General features: G+C 40.9%; 2 protein-coding genes across 17 annotated transcripts in view; one reads left to right on the top strand and one right to left on the bottom strand.

Annotated features, from left to right (window-relative positions):
* The first annotated feature begins 745 nt into the window (after positions 1-745).
* On the top strand, positions 746-10,474 carry LOC113583085 (protein-arginine deiminase type-2-like). Of its 2 annotated transcripts, none has more exons than XM_035524805.2 (16): positions 746-952; positions 3,425-3,626; positions 4,039-4,108; positions 4,742-4,803; positions 5,307-5,424; positions 5,848-5,997; positions 6,237-6,427; positions 6,600-6,703; positions 7,549-7,660; positions 7,761-7,868; positions 8,185-8,336; positions 8,527-8,674; positions 8,877-8,970; positions 9,055-9,128; positions 9,396-9,530; positions 9,770-10,474. In XM_035524805.2, exons 1-16 carry the CDS (start codon positions 807-809, stop codon positions 9,998-10,000), a joined length of 2,097 nt encoding a protein of 698 aa, XP_035380698.1. In that variant the 5' UTR covers positions 746-806; the 3' UTR covers positions 10,001-10,474. The 2 variants fall into 2 exon arrangements, with proteins under 2 accessions (XP_035380698.1, XP_035380699.1); XM_035524806.2 differs by lacking the exon at positions 746-952 and adding an exon at positions 1,063-1,467.
* A 1,691-nt stretch (positions 10,475-12,165) lies between these two features.
* Positions 12,166-24,432, bottom strand: part of rap1gapb (RAP1 GTPase activating protein b) — a 51,699-nt gene continuing 39,432 nt past the window's right edge. For 10 of the 15 annotated variants that reach the window (XM_081717186.1, XM_081717183.1, XM_081717185.1 and 7 more), the window contains 22 exons: positions 21,624-21,659; positions 21,141-21,188; positions 20,545-20,583; positions 20,247-20,435; positions 19,530-19,633; positions 18,447-18,525; positions 18,309-18,362; positions 18,136-18,219; positions 17,957-18,057; positions 17,566-17,695; positions 16,238-16,393; positions 15,949-16,020; positions 15,734-15,820; positions 15,339-15,485; positions 14,997-15,128; positions 14,018-14,127; positions 13,811-13,930; positions 13,455-13,596; positions 13,119-13,224; positions 12,861-12,922; positions 12,667-12,714; positions 12,166-12,361 (listed from right to left, as the gene is read on the bottom strand). In XM_081717186.1, coding sequence (XP_081573312.1) covers positions 12,706-12,714; positions 12,861-12,922; positions 13,119-13,224; positions 13,455-13,596; positions 13,811-13,930; positions 14,018-14,127; positions 14,997-15,128; positions 15,339-15,485; positions 15,734-15,820; positions 15,949-16,020; positions 16,238-16,393; positions 17,566-17,695; positions 17,957-18,057; positions 18,136-18,219; positions 18,309-18,362; positions 18,447-18,525; positions 19,530-19,633; positions 20,247-20,435; positions 20,545-20,583; positions 21,141-21,188; positions 21,624-21,659 — 2,007 coding nt within the window. In that variant the 3' untranslated portion in view covers positions 12,166-12,361; positions 12,667-12,705. The other 5 variants (XM_081717189.1, XM_081717195.1, XM_081717196.1 and 2 more) reach the window with 3 other exon arrangements.

Genomic DNA, 24,432 nt, shown 5'->3' with positions numbered 1-24,432 from the left:
AGTCAAGGTCAAGTTGATATAGTCAAGGTCAAGGTTGAGAATTCCTGACAACTATGGTGGAAATTTGAATAAACAGCAAGTGAGACGTGATTAAAAGAGTAATTTAATAAAGAAAATAGGACATACAAAACACAGCTGTGTGAGAGCTAATGCTCTAAAGCAAAGGCTCTAAAGGGGTAGACTGGCTCTGCTCCTTATACCTAGACTTCACCCCCAGAGAGGGGTGCTCTGTAATCCTATTTACCCATTCCCTGCTCGTTATCGCGATGAACATTCCTGCAGTACCAGAACACTTCAAAGGAGTGACACCAAGAAAAGCCTAATCCCTCTTTACGACACCTGCAGGTCACGAAGCAACATTTCAACAGTCGTTTTGTTCACACAATATACAGAGACAGAGTGTGCAAACTAAACTATTCATATAGGATTATATAATAAAAGGATTAACATTATTATATATGAATCATTACATATGAATCACACGATAATACATGATCAAATAATATTTTCCATCACACAACATACAACATTACAGAAAAAGAGCTCTCGACTATTGGCAGTAAAATAACGTCATACTACAGTACCAAGCAGTACAGCTAATAAACTTTAGTCGCTTACAAGCCTAAACAAATAGCCATATTCGTATATAACATGTCTAAAGCCCTAATATAAAGGCTGAGCCAAACTTCCCACCCTTAGTAGACTTATCTGTATGTACACCACAAGAGGTGACACGCCTAGGTTCGACCAGACTCAAATTACCGAGCAAGATACCTGAGATCGTATATTGCATACAAAAGAACACTATGGAGCAGCAGAAAACTCTAACTGCTGGTTCACAGCGCAGGACTTTTCCGCACAATATGTATCAGCGAACATATCGTCTTGAAGTCAACAATGTTTTGAGTATTGTTTATGTTGTCGGTACGGAAGTGAAAATTAACCTGAACAGGTAGGTGTGATCCACCTCCTTATTATCGCTTCTAACAAGCCAGAACAGTTTGTAAAATGTAAAAGCAAGTAAGTCTTGAAAAGAGGCCCGGGGCTGTGGCAGAAGACAAAAATACATATATAAAGCAGGGGAAGCATTTAACAACCATTTTGTTCATTTGAGGAAGAATATAATTAATGGCTTTTCAGCATAAAAACGGAATATTACAAGAATAAGAATGTTATACGGTTTTTGTTTTGGAAGCAGTGAAACGTTCCATAACTAGCACCGTCTAGCGGAGATTGTGAGATTGACAGCATACTCGCCCTACCAATCGGAACTCCTACTGATAACGTGATCTTAAGCACAGAAATAGAAGTTAGTCATTTGGAAGTCGCTGTATTTAGCTGTACTGCCAAGCAAAAAAAAAATAATAATAATACCATGATTCCGCCTCGCACACTTCGAATTGAGAGTGGAGAAACTACAAGGACGATATATGTGATCGGAACCGAACTGAGAGTGCAATTAAACAGGTAGTATTTATGTTTAATTCACTTTCACTGTGGTCATTCAGTTGACAGACGAAGAGATTCGAACGTTTACGTGTCAGTTTCAGAAAATTGATGTTCAAGAATTATTTCACGCTTGAACATTGACCTTATTTCTAGTATGTGAACTGTCGCCTATTCTTTAAATTAATTGAATTTACTTTTCTATTATTGGTTTGTTTCTATCTTATCATCTTAAGTTAAATTTTGATAAGCAGAAAAATCTCTCCTGCTGTTTCTGCTGGGAATGAAAGAACTTTTTGTATTCTGCCGGCATTCCAGTCTGCTGTGGACTACAGACTCTGGGCCTCCGTTTATAATACAGAGAAACAAAGTGTCATTGATGTCTTTGCCAGTACACAACAAGATTTTGTTGTCTAAACACTGGTTCAGCATCTCTTGCATACTGTCGGCCACATTGCAATAAATCTATCAGTCTAGATGAGTGATATATTGATTCCTTAATAAATGCAGGAAATATGTTTCTATTTTTATTACCTAACAAAAAAACAAAAAACAAAAAAACAAAAACCCTAAATGCTCAAAAAAGAGGTTTGTAAACCTGTCATTATTTTCAACTGAAATATATCCTTGCCTGATATAATTTTGCTTCAGCTCAATAAATTAGTAAAAATGCATCTATTTATTATGTTTTGTGTCTTGTGTATGGGTGCAGTGTCTAATCTGCATCTAACTTCAAACCTTGAAGAGCTGCTATCATGAAAAACTGCATCTCCATCCGTTTACTGGAACAAAGTTTGAAGTAATATGTAAATATTATTAACGTTTACATAAGACACCAACTGACTAAACCAGAAGGAAGAATAGAGAACAAAATGACAGGCTAATAAACTGAGGGTATCCAAGACTAAAGTACAGCAAGCAAAAACACAGAGAAGCTTATGATAATGGAAAACATGGAAAGGGGCTTTCAAAACCAAAACCAAATGGTGCTTAGGGCCATTGGCACCTCAAAACGAAACTGAACTGGACATTGGGGAATGGGCTAAACAGGGGACCAGATGACAGATTGAACAAGGAGCTAGATAGGATACTGGACAAACTACTGTACAGGAGACTGGACAATGGGTTGTGCAAAAGACTGGATAACATGGAAACAGGGATAATGACATCACTGGGGACAGGAAATTACACAATAACAGGCACAGGGATGAACCCAAAGTCTGACACAGGGATGGAGCGAGTGACAGTAACAAGTGTAGGTACATATATAGTGATCAATACAAAGACTTGGGACATGAGCTGGTATAGACACAGGAGGAGGAAAAAAACTAGATGCACAGCAGGACACAAAACTGGGTAGTTGTTAGAAAATGGTCCAAAGTGACCAGTACTTCAGGTTTGATCTCCTCTAGGTTACCCTCTGCCCTCCGTCCTCTGTAGCCGGATCAATCCGGGGAAGTCAAGAGACATTGACACCAGGGTAGTGAATCAAGAGAGTTCCACTTTGTTGAGGAAAGCACAGAGTATATGTGTCCTATATCTACTATCTATCTAGTATAAGAGGGGGCTATACTGCTGCAAGTGTCTTGAACTACGGGAACCATGGAGGCCAATGGGTATGGAACTGAGGCAATGTCTGGTGGGTCTGCCTGTGTGGTGGTAACTGATTGGTCTGGAGGGTACAGTGGTGTGGTGTCACAAAAAAAGCTGGAAAAAAAACCGCTTGCCTAATAAAACGTTAATTCCTTTTGGTTCCTTTTTCTGGTCTTCAGACTCACCATGGTGTCACCCACATGATTGCAGTTTCCTTTGTGCACTGTGTTGTAATGCACTGTGTTGTATATTGTTTTGCTAAATCCTAACCTTGAGTTCCTGCTCAAATAACAATCATCATTTCCGAGCTAGAGCCTTCAGTGCCACCTGTCACTTCTTTATGTAGAAAGTGATGCAGATGTGTGTGTCTGTGTGTGGTGTGCAGATGTGCCCCTTCACAGTGCAAGTTCTTCTCTATAAAATGCAACCCCACTGTGCAGTTTCGGGTGGAAGCAGGTGCCTCGGCTGCCTCGGTCGCCATGGCCACCCCGGCCGGAGGTTCCTTTCTCTCCCCGCAGCTTCTCACTAAAAACACCGTAGTGTTCATCTCCATGAAACTTGCAAGTGAGCTGGTGAATGACAGCAAGGTAACCTGGTCTGCCACACACGGCTACCTCTTGCTCTGTTAACACAGCCTGTGTTAGGTATGTCCTGAACTGGGCATTCCCAGGCCATCAAACATTGACACCATGGAACACAAATGCTGTCCTTTCTTTCATCTTTCCTTCTGTGATTACATGACTGCATTTCAACCATTTGGGTTTCTAGGATCATATGTTAAACTGTTGAACATATCATAGAATTGAAGTATAAGACTACACAGTTAAGTGTTGTTTGAGTAGGCATAATCGTTTTCATATAGTGAACTGTAACTGTCAATCTTAAAGGGTGTGTCTATGCTATCAGCTTGCACCAGACATTTTACCTAACAAATGTGTTTTTGCACAGATCAGCGCAGTCCCACTGTAATGTTTAATGTATTGTCTATGTGTACTGCAGTTATCTGTGAGGTTCTATGGGAACAAGTCAGAACTCCTTGGGAATGCAGTATTGCATCTTACAGCTGTTGGTATGCCTCTGAAAAATAAACACACACACACACACACACACACACACACACACACACACACACACACACACACACACACACACACACACACACACACACACACACACAATTTCCCTTGTTCATGGTTCATAGTTGATCAAAGCAGTAAGCAGCCATCTTTGTGGTAAATGGTAAATACTTGTAAATTGAAATGGCAAGTTTATTATCTTTGAAGATATACTTGAAAGTTATCCCTGAAATAAACATGGCTCTAAATGAAGTAAACATGTCCTAAAAACAGGGCAGCCTATGTGGACAGGCCATCAGTTTGTTGCGCAAAGCCTGGCGCTCTGTGTAATTTTAGCTGTCACTTAGTCTGAAGGTAGCGATTCTTCAAAATGTTATTCTCCTTCAGAGTATTCCAAAAAAAATCCAAAAATGCAGTTACCTGTCTTTTCCTTCATAAACTAACTTGAGTTTTTTTTTTCCAAACATTTCATGATACAGATATAAAAGTTAAAAATGTAATACCTAATTGAAGGTATTTCAACTGACTGCACCTCCCTGCCAGTGGGCTACTGTTACAAATGTCCATTAAAGAATACTGGGAATGAATGGGCATGTTCTCTTCAACCTGCCTCTGTTCTCTCACAGAAATCTCTCTGGACATTGATGCAGATCGAGATGGCATTGTTGAGAGGAACAACCCAAACAAGGTGGGTAATGAGTTACCTTTGCAAAGTTTCAGAAAGATTCTACAGGATTGTGCCCCAGGCCTAACAGATAAAACTACTTAGGTGTGTGCTGTGTTATTCTACTGCCAATATAATCTGTCCAAAAAACCACACTGTGACTACTGTAATAAAACATAATTAAAAATAATTATATTACTTATCCAGATTGAGTTTGTATCTAATGCCAACTTGCTAACACTTTGATGCATAAAGTCATATATCTTCATGGAGTCTGAGCTAGCTTTACCACTATTTGCTGTTTCCAGGAACTGCTTAAAGTTATTGCAACATCTATATCACATGTGTCTGCTTGTAAGAATGCACATAGATGCTGTACTTTTAGGATATCTACTGCTAAATTGGAATAGTCAGAAGAGTTTAAGAGGAAATGATTTCCATTTCAGGATAGGTAGTGATGTCTGAAATTACCTGCTTTACATGTGGAGTTCTCCTTGAAGAAACTTCATGTCTCCTTCTCTAATAAGGCTTCTTGGAAGTGGGGTCCAAATGGCCATGGTGCCATTCTGCTGGTCAACTGTGATTGTGAGTCCACTTTCAGAAAAGAATTGGACAGTGAGGATGAGGAAATCACGAGAGTCTCAGGTATGCAAAGCCAATCGTAAGTCTCAGAGGTGGAACTTGGATAGACCTGTGCAAAAAGGAACTTAAGGCAGAAGTACAGTATCCGGCTGTAGATAGTTATACTGTGGAAACCATGGCTTTCATGAACAAATCATTCTATCAGATTGAACAGTTTTGCAAATACTTAAAAATATAGTCATAGAAATAAATTAATAAAATGGTAAAGAAACTGTATTCAAGTAGCATTATGAATGCACACAAGTCCAATATCAAAATATTTTCTAATATGGAGTTTAACTCAGGTTGAAAAAAGTGGAATCACATTTGAATTACAATAGTTTATCAACATGATTCTAAATAACTTCCTTATTACCCTTAATTAGATCAATTTTTCTGACATGCACAATAAAACACAGGTATTGAGATATGCTATTGTAATGGCAGATTTAAAGGACATGTCCAAGATGATTTTGCGCACCAGAGGTCCAGCTGTGCTCCCAGAGGGCTATAAACTAAGCCTCCACATTTCTCGGAGCCACGCTGAGAGTGTGAGGGTCTTCAGGACCAGTGGAAAACCACAGGGCTCTACTCTGAGTACGTTTAAACTAATGTACCTTTGTATGGTTTCTCAGGAAATTGTATGGTTTCTTAGGATAGTGTCTCATTTTATTTTTTTCCAAACACAAATAACCAAGAAAATAACCAAACATGTTCTTGAGAGTTCAAATCTTTTTAGCAGGATATAGCTGAATGTCAAGTTAAGGGAAGACTGCATGGTATTCATAAGCTGACTGATCAAAAACTCTACAGTCTGAAGTTCTGTCTTGTTTCAGAATATCTGCTCTTCAAGCTATTCCAGAAGGACTATCCTCTAGTGCTGAATAAGGAGCAGCTGGCCGGAGAAGTTCCCTATGTGGGTGGGGACTCCCAGCAGGAGCTCTTCGTGGAGGGCATTCGCTTCCCCGATAAGGACTTTGATGGTCTCATCACCATAAACCTCAGCCTTTTAGAGCCTAGTGGCCAGGTTGGCTCAAGTACTTTACGTCTTTGAACTTTATTTTACTATGTTCTCGCTACCATAAGAAATATGTTCTTCTGGTTATATGTTACTCAGTACCAACATATTGTCATACTGTAAAGGTAAAGAGAAGGCTAAGCCTCATTGCTAAGTCTCTAACTTTTATCGGGTTTCCCAGGGTTTCCCAGAGACACCTATTTACACCGACAAGGTCATGTTCCGTGTTGCCCCTTGGATTATGACTCCGAACACCCTCAAACCTGTGGAAGTCTTTGTGTGCAGGTAAGTGCTAAACAAATCATTAACTGTTATTATCCTTACGATGACAACAGATAAGGTGGACAATCAATAAATGTATTAGACTTTACCTAATACAGCTTTTGTTGAGCAATGTTAAGCAGAATTTCTGTTGATTCTCAGGTAGCCACCTGAGCCACCTGGCATAGATCCACTATTGAATTGGAAATATTCTGAGGGAAAGAAACATTTATTTAATTACTTTCTTTGCTGGCAGTGTTGTGAACAAATACAAGTGATATTCTCTGACTCAGAACGACAACTCAAGCAATCCAGTGCCTTTTTTTTTTTCATCAGAATATCAACAATTGTGCCTGTCTGAGACAACTCAAGCAATCCAGTGCCTTTTTTTTTCATCAGAATATCAACAATTGTGCCTGGTTTGGTTCTTTTCTTTCACTAATAGTTCTGTCACTTTTGTAATGGCCTGAGTGCCGCAAGGCGCGGAGCAGGACACAAACTCCCTTGCCATACAACGGTGGCACTCACACAATGTAAACGGCGAACACTAACACTGTGAACAAAGGCACAAACAAAGGTAACAGAGGCAATGACTGACAGTGATGCACACACTGACAGGGGTTTAAATACATAAACACAGAACAAACACTAACTAGGTGCAGGTGTGTACAAGCATGTAGGCGTGATTACAAACAAGAAACTCCCACTGCAAGCGGCGGGCCGTACCACCCGACAGTGAGAGGGGAGCATTCTGTGACAACTTTCAAATCTGTAGCTGAACTAAAACACCCAGCAAAGCAAGGGAAAGATGTGGTGACAATAATTCATGACTGGACAAGCCCTTTTTTTCCTCTCCCATATGCTGGCAGCACATCAGACAATTATGACTTTTTGAAGGCCATAAAAAGTCTGGTGCAGAGCAGTGGGTACAAGCTGAAGATATGCCACGAGTACATGAACCGAGGAGACCGCTGGATGCAGGTCTGATTCACTAACACATTGGACCACGAATTCTTGTCTTCAACACATTTTAGATTACTGCTACATCTTCAAGAATGCAAGTTCTGATGTTCCTCCATAGGATGAGATTGAGTTTGGCTACATCGACTCACCACACCAGAGAATCCCTGTCGTGTTGGACTCTCCACGAGATAGAGAGCTTGAAGATTTCCCCTATGATGTCTTGCTGGTATGGATGATAGTCCACTCTTTATATGTTAAATTTAGCTTTGCTGATATCCATTAAAGTGACAACAAGGGATCACTGTTGGTGATCCATTTGAAGCACATGAAGCATGTGCATTTCCACCATTCACAGCTTTTACCTCATGCTCTTGTAATTGGCACGGATGTTGACACCACAATGCTGTTCAATGTTCTTGTATTTATGATGTTCACATTTTTTTAAGGAGTCAACACATTGCTACCTCCAGTTCAGTGTTTTTCCTTGCTAAAACATATATGGAGGAAACAGCATATTTAGAAACACTTCCACATTGTCTCAGGGTCCAGACTTTGGCTATGTGACCCGTTACCCGGTGAATGAGCGGGTGAGCAGCCTGGACTCTTTTGGTAATCTGGAGGTCAGTCCACCTGTCACTGTGAATGGGAAGAAGTACCCACTGGGCCGCATCATCATTGGTGTGGCCTTCCCTACGTGAGTCTTCAAAGTCTCAGTCTTTGTTGTTTGAGTTTATATGGTCTGCTGCTAGAGGAGTGCATATGATGGTGGATCTGTGAGGTCATAGCTGATCTCCAAAGTCCTACCTGTTACTGCTAAAGAAACTAGACAGCAGTCATTTACCCATGATTTATCACAGTGAAGTACTGATATGTTTAATCAACAGTACAGCACATGGCCGAAACATGACTAAAGTGATCCAGGACTTCCTGTGGGCTCAGAAGGTTCAGGAGCCCATTGCCCTTTACTCTGATTGGCTTGTTGTGGGTCATGTGGATGAGTTCATGACCTTTGTCCCAGCTCCTGATAGGAAGGTAAGTAAATAGCCCTCTAATATTAGCTCGTTGTCAACATCTTTTATTTGAAAGATCTCTTTCAGGACTGAAATTTTTAATACATTATGTTTAGACCTCTAATGGTTCTTTCAGACTGCTGCCTCTCCAGTTGTATTCATTTAACAAGGGATAGTGTTTGTCCACTTTTATTTCTGAATTCTTCAGTGTTTTCTTTACTCAGGGATTCAGATTATTGCTGGCCAGTCCAGATGCAGGATATAAATTATTCAGAAGCTTGCAGGTAAAAGGACATGGGAGTGCCAAACTTTTTCAAGGTGAATACTGGCAGGTTGCCTATGTGAACATTTAGGCCATTTCTCTTGCTCCATCATTGGTAAACACATCTTGCATTTTACCAGGTAAAGAGGAAGAGATCAGTGTTGATGAACTCATGAGCAACGAGGAGTTTCGAGCAGAAAATGTCTATGTGCAGGTGAGTCATGTGGTTCCAGGACATTTATCCCAAGAGATATCCCACAGTACAGTAGCTTCCCTGCTCCCCGGAGATACCCTGCAGTACAGCAGCTTCCCAGAGAGACTGTTCCTGAGCATAGACTGACCTCAGTTGGGAAACATTGTATGGTAGATCTTGGTTTAATTCACATTGAGTAATCCTATCAGAAAAATGTTCAAAATATTGGTGGTCTTGATGGGAAAAATTCTCTCTTTCACTTACTCACTGTCCCTCACTCTCATTCAGAACTGCATTGACTGGAACAGGGACATACTGAAGAAAGAACTTGGCCTGGATGATGAAGATATCATTGACCTTCCAATCCTGTTTAAAGTGTTTTCTGAAGAAGACAACAGGGCTGCAGCCTATTATCCTGACATGGTAGAGCTTGGTCCTTCAGTGAACAATTAATTCTGTATACAGTAATATCAACTGTTTTGTCTGTCTTGCCAAGTTGTGTTTACAGACATTTTCCAATCTTACAGACCACTGAGAGCCATCAGCTCCCATTAGCATGTAACATTCCATATGTAATATGTACTTTTAAAGCTCTCCTTATTGCATCTTTGAGTAATCCCTAATGTAGTGATGTCTTTTTTTTTTTGCATGTGTCCCCACAGGTCAACATGCTTGTGCTGGGTAAGAACCTGGGCATTCCCAAGCCGTTTGGGCCACAGGTTCGTGGCACCTGTGCGCTGGAGGCAGAGATGCGCTCATTGCTAGAACCACTGGGGCTTAACTGCACCTTTATCGATGACTTTGCCTCCTATCACAAGCTTCTGGGTGAAGTGCACTGCGGATCCAACGTGCGTCGTGAACCTTTCGAGTTCCGGTGGTGGAATCTGGAGTAGTGAGGTCATAGCGGCCTGGACATCTCCTGCCCCACTGATCTCCAATGTACTGATAAAAAAACTACGCAGCAAACATTTAGCCTTTATGTATAACAGTAAAGTACTGAAATGCTTAATGCTTTTAGGTGTTAGCTATAAACTTTATGTATTGCGCTAAGGGCCACCAAAGTTCAGAGTAGTTAAATAAGAGGTGCCATCACTAAAGCACTGAGATCTTAGCATCAGATTATCATTGAGATATTTTACATATCTTTTTCATTTCGACAATAAAACATGGTCAGATTTTTTTTTTTTTTACATCTTTGTTCTTATAAAAAATACTGTATTTCTTTATAGCTACAACAGGGCCTTATTGCTAAATTATCAAGAATCAGGAACTTTTTTGTTGTGATTTTAATCAACTGAAACATACAGTATAACACACAGAACCTTCTGTTTACACTGAAAAAAAATCAATAAATCAATAAGAACGTTCCACAAATTCTTTCATCTTTATCATGCATGACTTCTCATTTTCCTTACAAAAGGTGAAATTCTTTATATACAATTACCACACTAAACATTTTAGTACCGTCATAGCATGTACTGGCATGTACTGTCAACTTAATTAATATTTCTCTGCTTGGAATGAATTTGTCCTCAAATGATATTTCTTGCATGTTCTGCCATAAACAAGTCCCTACCAATACAGGACACAACCTTTTCTCTTAGTTTACCACTTAAAAGGGGTTTGCAATACAGCAGTGTAAGTCTTGTAATGTATAAAATCCTATGATTCTCATTCCTTTTCTTTCAAACTGCACTCACAATTGAAATACAAATAAGCACTTTCTGTAAAAAAAAAAAAAAAGAAGCTTCAATTACCAATCATCCATTAGGTATCAGTAATAAAAAGGGGGTATTTATGTATTAGTTCTTAGTTTACAAATTAAAATATTACAGAAGATAAATGCAATTGCTCGATTGTCTAAAAACTCATGAAAAAAATTGCAAAAAAGTCAGTTATGCAAATAAAAGGGAGATCAAAAGTGAAGTTTAGATTAAATAGTTTCATAGAAATAACTCCTTTTAGTCTATCTGTCTTTTTAAAACTATCTGTTTTCTGTTTCTATTATTAGATATTAGACAGGTAACCAAACTCCTCCAGTATTTACATTCAAACAGCTTTCTGTTCCCTCTGGCAAGAGGCAGTTGTGTTCAAACATTCTGCAGATAAAGCTGTAGAAGGCAACTTCAGCGCTCAGAAGAGACAGCACAGTGAACGACTCCAACTTTGAGACAAAATGCAACATAATTTGAGCAACTATTTGTGCTTACTCGAACCAACCATTAAAAGTCTCAAAGTCTGGACATAACACAAATATACTTTTCTTTAAGAAAACAAAATATTTACTACAAACATACATGGAGCTGTGTGGACTGAAATGTGCTTCTAAGGAACACCCACCAATACTTGGAAAACAATATATAAAGCATATGGAATTTAATGTTTTACACCTAAACTTCACCTGACAGATTTATACATTCTGTCACAAGTCAGTCCATTTGACAATATCTGAAAATGCTTGAGCAGTCAACACCAGCAGCAGAATAGTTAGACAGTTAACAACAACACATAACATTTATCAATATTCAGTTACCAACATGTTTACTTGTAACTGACAAACACAAAACTTACAGCTGATAAAATGGAAAATTCTACACCCAAGTCAGTGTTTCAGTGCTGAGTGTGCTTATGTGTGCTGGAGCACAAAGAACATGTGTGAAGTTCTGGGTTCTGCTTTGTGTGCTGCTTTGTTATGTGTAAGACTACAGAGAACTTTAATGGACAGGGTTATATCTGCCTTCCACTACCACTGATAAATAAATATATAAATAAACCACAAACAAACAAAATTAAAATCAGGGTAATGTGTGTGTGCGTGTGTGTGTGCGTGTGTGTGTGCGTGTGAGTAAGAGAGAGAGAGAGAGAGAGAGAGAGAGAGAGAGAGAGAGAAAGAGAAAAAAAGGGGAAGAAAGAAAGTGCAAAATCTTAACCTACTGGTTAAGGCCATACCGCCCTTTGCTGGTGAAACAGCAGACAAATAACTGCGAGAGATGCACTTCATAATATTCCTCGCATTGTTACCATGGCACCTGCACAAAGGGTGGCTATTGTAACCTGCTGCAGCCATAGTGCATGCTTGATTGCATTTTCAGTCGCATGATGCAGCCAAAAGGTGTTGTGTCTTTAAAACGGGGGTGGGGCTCCAGGTCACGCACCCCCAATCACAGGGTGCACTGCTATGACGATCAGCTCTCCGTCTTCACTTTGCCTCAGGAGGAGGCAAGATGAGCATACTGAGACTCCACTGGGGGGAGCTGCTCATGGCAATGCAGAAAGAGAAAAACATTAGCTATGTTTGTCCATACATGTACTGGCACTGTCTTCATTTGTCAACAAATTGGTCACATAGCTCTAAAACCATACTGATTCTATACAGTTATGTTTTTTGAGCTATGTGAGGTTCCCATCAAAATATCACTGATATCAAATAAATCAGTGATATTAAAAAAAATAGAATATGCAATTTATATAAGGTTAGTAGAACATTAAGAATTAATGTATATAGTGCACCAAAAGCATTAAAAATGTATATTTATATATAATAAAATAAATGTCAAACCTGCTGATGGACATCCAGCACGTAATGTGAAGAGAGAGCCTAGCAATTCTGTAGATACATACAAAATTAATAATGTTTTAAATTAAATTACTAAGTGAGAAACAAATAGGAGAAACAAAAAGGAACAATACAACTAATCATCCAAAATGAATTCATTATCAATCAGCTAACAAGTGAGTGTGAAAAAGTCTCACCGAAGCAGAATGTTGTCTCTCTGTTTTTGACCGAACAGGGTCAGACAGCTGTCGTGAAGGGGCTGTGAAATCAAAGACAATGATCAGATGAACCAGATCACAGCCCTGTGCCTTCCACAGCAAATGTTATCAATAAAGCACATTATTTCATCAGGCATAATCTGTGTGTGTGTGTGTGTGTGTGTGTGTGTGTGTGTGTGTGTGTGTGTGTGTGTGTGTGTGTGTGTGTGTGTGTGTGTGTGTGTGTATTGTAGAGACCTGCCATGCGTCCCTGCCTGGCACTGCCCACGCTCTCCTCCATCCAGCTGCTGCTGTACATGAACAAGTCTCGTTTATGAGGGGTGCCGGTGGAAGACAGGCTCTCCTAAAGCCAAGCACATCAATTATTTACAAAGCTTTCACACTGAACTATACTGGTACTGTCACTAATAGCAAATAAAATTAAATTAGATAGAATTCAGACAATCTTACATAAGGGTGGGAATGGTAATAGGCAGCTGTGATAAACAGAGCTAATCTGCTAAGTGTAATTAAGGTAAGGTGGCAGCTGTATGAGTAGGTGTGAGGCTGGGGGAGCCGTGGGGGGGCGGGTACCAGGCCTGTGTCGTACTCCTCTGTGGCCTGCTGCTCCTTCTCATTCTCTTCCACCACACTGGTGAAGCTGCTGGCATTGGACGAGGAGCGAGACAGGTCATTAGACTCCGGGATGGAGGGAGCTCTACAGCACAGTGCTGAACTGCACCGGGAACACACATACACATGCGCACACACACACACACACACACACACGTTAATGCCCACTAAAATGCTTGATAGAATAAATGCAGCCATTACTGCATTACTGAATTATAACAATACTGACAATAAGCAAACATCTAATGACTATAAACAATAATAATTATATAACGTTCACCGAACAATACCCTTTTCTTGTTTATGTTGTTGCACACCTTGTCCTGGTAGTGGGCATCTCCGGTGAGCTGTGACTGGATGAGTTGTCAGACCTGGGTTCCTGGGAGGCATGTCCACTGTCAGGCGTCCTCTGCGTGCTGGGCGACACATCCCGACTGCTGGACATACAAGAGTGCTGCGTTAGCCCCAATCTTCTGGGAGGAGTCGCCCTAGAATGAGCTTCTCCTCTCCACATGTGCTCCTACCTCCTCTCCTGGACCTCCTGGATATTCTCGATGCCAATGGCGCTGCTCCGGCGGGAGTTGAATGGGCCCGATTTCTTCCGGGTCGGGCTCTTTCCAGGAATGATCAAAGACTGAGACCGAGAACATCAGGGTTAGTCACATATTGCCAGCAACTCTGCTTTGGAACTAAAGACTAAAACACACACTGCATAAATCAATGCTGCTTTCTGTGAAATACAAATACATTCATTTTCATATCTGATATCAATGTTGATTCACACTGCTAACTGCTAAACACAGCAATTCAGTACTTTCTCCTTATCGTATTTTTAGGTGGAAAAAAGATTACAGTTGGCACCCTATTTAAAGCCTTGCAAGTAAAAACTCAGATTCAGCTTCAGTCAGCTTGTCAGAAGACTCTTGCCATGGCATTTGATGCCATGCTGCCTTGGTGTCTGTAGTGGGCAGTAAAGGTGAAGAAAGGCAAAACTCTGTGGGGAACTCCATTCTGCCATGCTGCCCTCCACCCTGTGTGGATCAGCTGTGCATGGCGCTGTTTGTTGTCCAGGCTCAGTGAGTGTCAGTGCGCCAGGTGGGGGTCATGGGCATGGACCCTGCAACCTGCGGCCATGCACAGTAGGCCACTGAGCGCAGGGAGTCTGGCTCAAGGTATGCTTAGTGGACATCAAAGTGATTCTCTTTTGGGAGGATTTTCACCAACCCTGACTAATTCAGAATGAGTGTCAGATTGGTAGAGGGATTAGTTTGTAGGTGAAAATACAATCTACACATGTAGAGCTATGGATGTAAACCCAGCCTGTCATTTTGTTGTAGATTGTTAATGAATTAAAGGTGTGTGTAGTTAGGCAGTCTGTTTTTTTCCATACCTCATTCATACAGATTGCCCCGGGGTTATGCAGAACATGTGTTTAGACAACAGACACATTGTATTGACACATTGTGTTGTCTGCATGTAAATCACTGTAGAAGGAATACTCACAATGCCTGGTGCTTTCGGGGTGTCTGGCGGATTGTGGGTAAAGCTGCCACTGTGGCTTGTAGAGACAGTGTAAGGCTTCTTATTACTCAGGCCCATAGCATCCATAGACTGGCTTCTACTGCGAATGACTCTCTACACATAGAAAAACACACAAACACACATGCACCGAGATGCTCCACAAGACTCCAACAGATCAGTCCAGCTTAAAACTGTGCGGCGAGAACTGAGCATGAGGGAGAGAGCAAAGCAGTCCAGTCTGAAAGACAGCAAAAGGGGTGTGAAGAAAGTGAGGAACACATCAAACGTCCTGCCACTGCCTTGCAGGATGCAGGCTGAGTGTACCTTGAAGGACTCAAAGAAGCCACCTCCCCCTCCCCCACTCCCGCCATTCTCCAGTTTCTCATCTTCTCCACCTAGTCCCATCATACATTGGCTGTTCACATGCAGCTCCTCATACAGAGTCTCCAGCAGTGCTGAGCGTGTCCTCTCCTGCAATTCAACACACACACACACACACACACACACACACACACACACACACACACGCACACATGCACACACGCACACATGCACACACAGACAGTGCAGTAGGTTACTCCCTCACACATGCACTCTTACACCACACAAAGGCCTGAGAAAATATTATAATAGGATGTGAATTTTATAGTTTATAGTTTATCAAGAAAATAACAAAAATTAGTACACACTCTCTCTGTCACACAGGCTTGCAATCTCACCTCCAGCTTGGCAAATTTGTCTGCCTTATAGCAGGAATACTCAGCATTGATGAGTTTTGTCAGCAGGAACTCGTGGAACTCTGGACTCTAGATGCAGAAAACAGTGAAATGTGTAGCAGCAATCAATCAGCTTTTGCCAGTGGGGAGAACACACCCAGTGTCAAATAACACGTAACACACCTCAGCATGTGCGTGGGCTATGATGTGGCTCTCACCTTTCTGAAGATGGCTGGATCTGGAAGAGGAGGCCCAAAGAATGGCACATCATCTCTTGCTGTCACCGATACCTGCAATGAAAGACCATTTATGCATGAATATGAATGGACTATGTATTGAATCCAAGTCACATGGTTTGTTTATCACTTAAGAAATGGGGTAAAACTGACTAATGAATAAAAAAGCAGGGCTTTGGTAACCCACAACATATAAACATCATCTCCAGATATACAGTGAAGTGATAAATAGAGGGGCCTAACTCATACAGCACCCAGATGGGTCTGTTACCTTGTAAAGGACATGGTCAGTGCAGGCTTTCTCCACCTGCACCACCACGTAAGCGTGCAGGAAATTGGATGCGATCATATCTGGTACAAATGGAGTGTTTTCCTCTTGAAACACAACAGCCACAATGTCATTTCCTATGTGTCTCTTCCTTTGCAGCTAGAAGCAGAACACAACAGGATAGTGTTAAATAGTGGAACTGAACAATGACTTTAAGGATTATCTGTTTGAGAATAGAAGACAAGATTAATTCCTTGTGGTGACTAAGAACGCAGTAAACCCCGGGCACTTCTTTTCGAAACTACAAATGGTCAAAATATGCTGATCGACCATGCACACAAAAATCCCACAAACTTAAAAGTTCTGTCCTGCCTTACAATAACAAGCCAAACGGGTGTTGAGTTTTCTAAGTGTGGGTGCAAGACATATTGCTAATATTGACCCTTTTTTTGCTCCTCTGAGGTAAACTGTTAGCAAACTGGCCTAGCTAACACTGTGGCTGTCGGGAAGCCTACACCCTGTGCGACTGTGTTCTCCACTTTACTGGCTGTCATTATGATTTATGGAAAAGCCATAACAAAGCCATGGCCTTATCCTTAAGGCAGTCAGAGCTACTATTCCCCGAGTCAGCAGAAATTGCCTAAATGAAGCCCATCAAGATGCTGCCAACCTCGAGGCCAGTGTCTTATAGACTAGGTTATGTAATCAACACTCTAGCAAATGACAGCAGCACAAAGATCCATGTGGGGCTTTGGCACTAGTGTGCTTTCTGCATAGTGCATCTGAAGGCCATGAACCATAGCTGTGTCACGCAACTGTCTGTGCAAAACTGGGGGTGTGTTTTACATGATAAGCACTGCTGGGTGCTTCAAAGCAGTAGTTGAGGTGCGTGTTTGTACTTTTGGTTAGCTTAGGTCTGTGAAGATCTGTGCTGACCAGTGTGTTTGCTGGGAGGTAAACGCAGCCATTGTGGCACAGTGTTCAGAGATATTTACTCTGAGTAATCAGATAGAAGGTGCCAAAGCAGATGGCCTGAAACACCCTGTTGCTTGACACTGTGGGACATGGTATGCCTGCTAATTAATCAAGCGTATGGAGGGTTCTCTTCCCTCACACAAAGCCTATGATTCTTGGAGAGCTTGGCTCTAGCCCTGTGGGTTCTGGGGAGCTATAACCCCAAGAAAATAGGTAAAGACGGATATTATTATTATTATTATTATTATTATTATTATTAACAGCCTTCAATCTTACTGAAAACTAGTATGAACAGTCCCAGTGAGAAAATGAGCACATGCTTGACAGATGGCCCAATATAACAGGACATGCTTTACCTGCTGCAAGTCCCCTTCGGTGTAGGGCAGCTTGGTGGACACGTGGAACATGATCTCCTTGTTGTGGAAATTGTGGTAAACCGACTCAGTTCCAGTTTGGCCATGTGTGACATCAAGACCACCTCGAAACCTGTTGGGGGGGAAGAGCCTTTCACATATGAACATTAACCACTGCTAACCAAGAAGAGAGTCTGAACTAGCATATGCTCGCTTCATATCCATAAAACAATTATCCTTGCTTTTCATTAAAATAATTACATATTTAAAATGCTGTAAAACAGTGATAATAAAATACCATTTTACTCTAGAATGTGAAGAATATATTGCTTGAAAAAACACAAGCTCTATAGATCCTATTTTGTCCTTGTATATTAGTCTTAAAAATGAGTACCCTTTAAAATCATGCAGTACAATCTTCTGACCCAAAAAATTCAGGAATTCAATGAAGGCTGGGGTCTCCTCACTGTTTCCAAAGAGCTCCTCCTCTGATGTCTGCAGGACAGAGAGACTGTTCAGAGACAGTCTGAACAAACTAGACTGTGTTCAAAGAAAGAGCTAGTCAGCATTTACCTGCCCAAACTTCTGGTATATGACTCCAAACTTGAAGTTGTTGCTTATGACATGTTCATCAAAGGTTACGATGAGTCTGGAGGCCTGTGGAAGCCCAGTGATGGTGATGATCAGAATGGGGCTGCTTCAGTAGCAGTGAATTAAGTGTAAATAAGCAGTGTGCATTTGGGTACCTTAGGGTAGAGCACTGGGTAAAACCTGTCCACATTAACCTCTTCACACACCAGCTTAAAGAAACAAATGCTGTCAGATCAGAACAAATTATAGCACTCTTTTCATGAACTGTCTTAAACTTTGGGGTGATGTCCTACCTTTGCCATCTGCACCACGTTGGGGAACTCAGTCAGACAGGAAATGGGTATCACATCGTGGTAAGTTTTAAACTTTGACCTAGAACAGATTGAGTCCTATTTAGCAGTTACAGCTTTCTTCTGATTTATTTGCAAAGTAGGATTCATAAACTATGAATGGCAGAAACTGGCAAATTGTTTGAGGCACAGGTGAGGTGAGGTATTCTGATACCAGTATATTAAAGTATAGCCTACATTCACACACTAAAGAGCTACAGTATCTAGAAAGAGATTTGGTGTTAGAGGGTGGCAATGGGTTAAGTGAAAAAAATGGCGTGAGATATATAAAGCAAGATGATGAGGCAGGGGGCAGGGAGAGATGTGAGAGGCAGATGTCTTCAGTGTGTTAATTATGGTGATTTGAACCTGACAGTGTGGTGACTGGACAGCGAGCACTGTCAATTAGGTTACTGTGCTATGTGCTGAGTCAGAATGCAGATAAAGAGCTACTTTTCCACACGAACTCCATCTCTGCTGTTTCTCATTCTCTAGAGACATTAAATGACCAAACTGGATAAGTAGTTATTTTTGACTGGATTCAGGTAGGTATTTATCACTATGGTACTTGGGAGAATCAAAACTCCTAATGTTCTTGGTAAAACATTTGTCCTTTATTGCCTTGAAGAACGCCAGAAGATACTGGGATTCATCATACTTGCTATCAGGACTGAAGTACAGTCTTTGCCTCTAGTATTCTTAAAAAACTCCCATTGTTGCTCCCATTGTTGGTCATTGTCACTACGTGTGTTTAAACTAGATCTGTGGAGCCATAACGTTTATCTCATGTCAAAGTGTAGGTGTTTATCGTTTAATGTTAAGTGTATAGTTATGTTCATTGTGTGTGAATGTCACCATTGTCTTAAATGTGTAATGTCAAAAAATGTTCTGCACGAACAAGGAAGACCCTATATGTCCTGCCACGTGCCCTGCGGCACTCGGTCCAGAAGCAATGTTACACTGTGTGTGGTAATGTGTTTGTGTGTTTGTGTGTGTGTGTGTGTGTGTGTGTGTGTGTGTGTGTGTGGGTGGATGGATGAACTTTACCTAAGTAGTAAACGGAGATGCTCTTGGTCCCCGATCACATCGTACTTGATGGAGAAGATAAGGTGGCCCAGTGTGCTGTCCACAGAGTAATAATTAAAGTGCTCCTGTAGAAAGGGATCCCACCACACATACACACAAACACTTACTCTCTCAGGCTCACACCAACACCCTCCTACAGAAATACTACTCTGCTGCTGTTTCTGCTTTGCTTTCCCTTCTCGCTATTCTTTCATTACACAGCTGATGTTTCTCTATGGGAAGCCTGCCCACATGGGGCTGTTCCCTCCAGATATATATATTTACTGCAGGTCTTGCCTCATAAAATGTGACACATTTCTGTATTTCTATCCAGTTACTCTGTAATGACCATGACATATGTTATTGTCTGGCTTTGATACACTGAGAAAAATATATCTTGAACTACTATGTCTTTTTGGAGACAGAAAATACTCACTTCCTAAAATAAGACAAATGAAACAACCTATTTTTTTTGTCTAAAGAGACTCCAAATTATTATTTTTTATGTCAGAGATGTCATTTTATATATATATATATATATATATATATATATATATATATATATATATATATATATAGTTTGTATATATATTATAATATAGTTTTATAGTTTTATAATATAGTTTGTCAGTTTACAGTTTACAACTTTTAATCATGTACAGCTCAACACATCATCAGAACATCAGTTCCTGATCTCACCTTCCCCAAGAAATGTTTCCTGTAGATCTTTGCTGTAGTGTTACTTTCCAATTTAAGCTGGGAGGCGGGGCATGGGGGTGGCTCCTCTGGACCTGGGGCAGTACCGAGCTCATGATTGGTCCCCTCGATCCAGTAACCCCCAAACTGGGGCAGCAAAATCAGTGGAAAGGGGGCCTTACGGCCAAGCACCTGCCAGGCAAAATATAGTAAACAAGTCCTGGGTGAGTCTTTGAAAAAGTCACTTCTTTCAGGATCTACTATATTCCAGAGTATGCCATTATTAATGTGTCTTGTTTACCTCATGAACACTTGGATAAGGAATATAGTCCTCTTCTGTCTATAGAGTGAGAAATACAATTAGAGAAATTGACCAGTTAATAATATGTGACTAAAACAAACATATTTTTGAAAAACAAAAACAAACAATGCTCCAGCACAAGAGCCCGATTACCGTTTGTCCAGTGAATATGGTGACTTTTCACTATAATACCCTACGGGGGACTGAACTACTTCATGTGAGATCCAGAAAACACTACTTTACAGATCAATACAGCTCAAGGGAGGTAGTCACAAGCAGATGGCTGACTATAATGGCTGGAAACCCAAGCCATGGGCCTATACAGCTGCTGCCTGAGGTTAAAAGCCACTGTTTTTTTTTAACAAAGTCTGTCTGAAGACAGAAGTTCAGAAAAAGAGAGACACTGCTACACTGCAGATTATGTGTGTGACAGTGAAAGTGTACTCATGTTTGTGCTGTTATTTTCTTGTTTGTGAGTCCTATGATAAACTATACAATTCACACCCTATTACAATATTTTCTCAGGCCTTTGTGTGACAGTGTGTGTGTGCAAGAGTAACCTACCACACTCTGTGTGTGTGTGTGTGTGCGCTTACTTTGAGGGGAGGTGGAAGTGTGCACCTCTGCTCATCCATTCTGCTGTTCTGTAGAGAAGAAAACATGTCATCACACACTCCTTACACCATACACTGAACAAAATACTCCACAAGGACTCCCCAACAAGGCGATCAAAACATTTTCTTCTGAAATCAACATGAGCCACAAAACCAAGCTGTGCAAAAATTCACTTAGCAGATTTCATCTTCATAGAAGATAAAGAAATTAATACAGGCCACTGCTGAGATATTAAGCAGGCATTAACAGAAATCACACAGTCTACATTGGCAGGCGGTTAGAGACAAGCATCATATCTAGAGATGGAGAAAGATAGAGAGGAAGGAGAGAGCGTGATCAGAATAGCTGGGGAGGGTGTCACCAGTGAGGCTACTACAAAGTTCCAGATCCAAATAAGGATCAAGAATTGGTGTGTCCACCTCATTCCTCCTTGGGCACGAAAGGAGCAAATGCAATCAGCTTACCTGCATCCGCTCAATCATCTCAAATAAATCTGAAGTCTAAGAGAGGGACATAGAGAGAGAGAGAGTGTATGTGTGTGTGTGTGTGTGTGTGTGTGTGTGTGTGTGTGTGTGTGTGTGTGTGTGTGTGTGTGTGTGTGTGTGTGTGAGAGAGAGAGAGAGAGAGAGAGAGAGAAAGAGAGAGAAACAGAAAAATATGGTAGGAGTTGCATTTCCCATATCTAATCGGGAGCAGTAGGCTGCTCTGAACATTTCTCCATGCAACTATGGGGATACATTTTAATCAACAAAGTACTATCCCAGAGTCACTCAGTCAAACAAGACATCTTGTCTCTCTTCGCTACTGTTCAAACTTATAGAAGATGAATGGTGTGAAATAGCACCATTTCACATGCTACTGAGTAGCTGGGCATACAGAGGATTGGCAGTGAACCACTACAACTGTGGCTTACCACACAGACAGAGCATAACCAGGTCAGGAAAATGGAAATTACCAGAACTGGCCACTCCTGGCAAGCTCAGGTAAACCCACATAAATTAATATGGTGTGATCATGTGGAATTCCCCAAACCTCTTCTCGTAAATTCCCTAAATGCTAATGATCTTGGCTCATGCTATGACAAATAGTGAAACTGTGAGAAACTGTGAGGCTGTGCTTCTCCTTAAGGCAAGCTGATTCAGCTGACATCAGTTAAAGACACAGACACACACACCCACACCCACACCCACACACATGACACAGTGCTATTATGTAGAATCAAAAAATTGCACTTTGCGAAATTATTTAGAATGACCATTCCAGCAGCTTTCAATGAAATATCTGATGTGGACAGGAAGTGAAAGCTTGTTACTCAAATATGACTTAATGCATCAACAAATTACATGACACACTCACTTCAACAGTGATCCAAACAAGTGACCTGTATGTCTACAAGCCCTTATGCAGCAATTGAATAATCCTGCCCAAAGCTTTTGTTAAATGATCACACACTCACACACACACTCACACACACACACACTCACTCACACTCACACATGTGTGCACACTCACTCTCCACAAAGATTCACAGTGTGAATAAAGGGAGCTCTACTCACATCACTGTGCCGCCTGTGTCGACGGACAGCAGTATGAGCGGGACTGTGGGACACAAAGGATCTCCTGGCCATGTTGGAATCTGGCTAACATCCACATCAGGGAAGAGTGCCCGACGAACACTGAACCTCACAGGCTGAACCTGATGGGTTGAACCTTACCGGCTAAACCTGATGGGCATGCATACCCTCTGAGCGGTTTGTGCTGATGAGAACAGTGGCTCTAGAGCATATCTCGGCGGTGTCTACTTAAACTTCCTTAAACTGCTGCTACTTCCCCAAAATTCATTTTTCAATGCAACACCATGACCAATGATATGAATAAAACATGAAAGAGATGATTTTTGTTTGAATGTTTCAGGCAGGTGTACCTTATCGATGAACTCTAAATAAACACACACTGTTTTCTGTTGCAATATTACTTGTGTTTTACATATGCAGTATTTTGCAGTTGTGCAACCCTTGCCACTGTTTTTGGCACATTGGATGTATTAATTACTTTTTTGCATATATTTTAATACATATATATCTCTATTAAGTGAACAGAAACACAAGTGTTTCATTGTTTCTTTTTGGGAGTGAATGCAAAAAAGTCCAGGTGTTTTGATAAATGGCTTGACAAACCTGTCCTCTAAAGCACTCTGTCTCTTCTAGAGAAGAAAAACACCACCACAAACAAAAACCCCAAACCAACATTAAATCACTGTACAATATAAGTGACACCAAGAGCATTGTAGTAGCAGTGGGTAAAGACTTACACAAGCTTAGCATTATAATGCAACATCCTGTTCCTTAACAGCTCATGAAGAATATATGCAACACTGACACCAGGGTGAACATGATCAAATATGAGGCCCAGAGCAAACACGTAGGATATCAGTTTCCACACTTCAACATTATTGATGTTAGCCTAAAGTCAAATCAGTACATTAGTACATTACCACACTGCATACTGCAGTGTATTATGAAAACTCCTCCTCAGTAGTTAAATTTACAATTGCTAGAAATCTGTGTGCTTCATGTTAGGTACTAAGGCTTCTAGGACTAGTTTAAAGAGCTTATAAATTAATAACACAATGCCAAAAAGAAAAAAAACATACGGACTCCATGGAGACAGAATGACCAATGGCCACCTACTAATACCTGCTGTTGGCCACAAATCATGTTCCATAATTACAATGAACAATCTAACATAGTGTATTATGTGACACATTTTCATAATGTCATTTCACTGACCAATTCTAAATTATGAACATGTCATCTTCACCATCCATTCTGGAAATCTGGAATCCCATACGAATACAATTTGTAATTGAGCTGTCCACTTGGTTACCATTGCCTTAGAGGATCCACAACAACTACATAAAATGAATGCACATTAGAACTGTAACTGTACCAATTTTGATGATTTTGTCTTATAATCAACTCCATCAATAATAGACCAAGAATTACTACTGTTTAAAATTTCACAAGGTCTAAGCAATCGTTCAGTGACAGCCCTAAATGCGTCCTTGGCATGCCTCAGAGTAGCCAGCAGCACCAGTGCTAATGAAGCTGGTGGATTGGGCAGGCATTGATGGTGGTATAAAGGAGCACTCAGGAGTTAATGGAGGATAGGACATCTCACAAGAGAGTGCAAGAACAAAAGATCTGCCTGCAGCTTACAAAGATGGCATACGCAACACCACCCCATTGACAGTTTTAGAAAACCAACCAGGCT

The sequence above is a fragment of the Electrophorus electricus genome, chromosome 7 (genome assembly GCF_041902795.1).
Source record: "Electrophorus electricus isolate QZ-2024a chromosome 7, ASM4190279v1, whole genome shotgun sequence".
Lineage (NCBI taxonomy): Eukaryota > Metazoa > Chordata > Actinopteri > Gymnotiformes > Gymnotidae > Electrophorus > Electrophorus electricus.
This window is presented reverse-complemented; position numbering and strand designations above follow the sequence as displayed.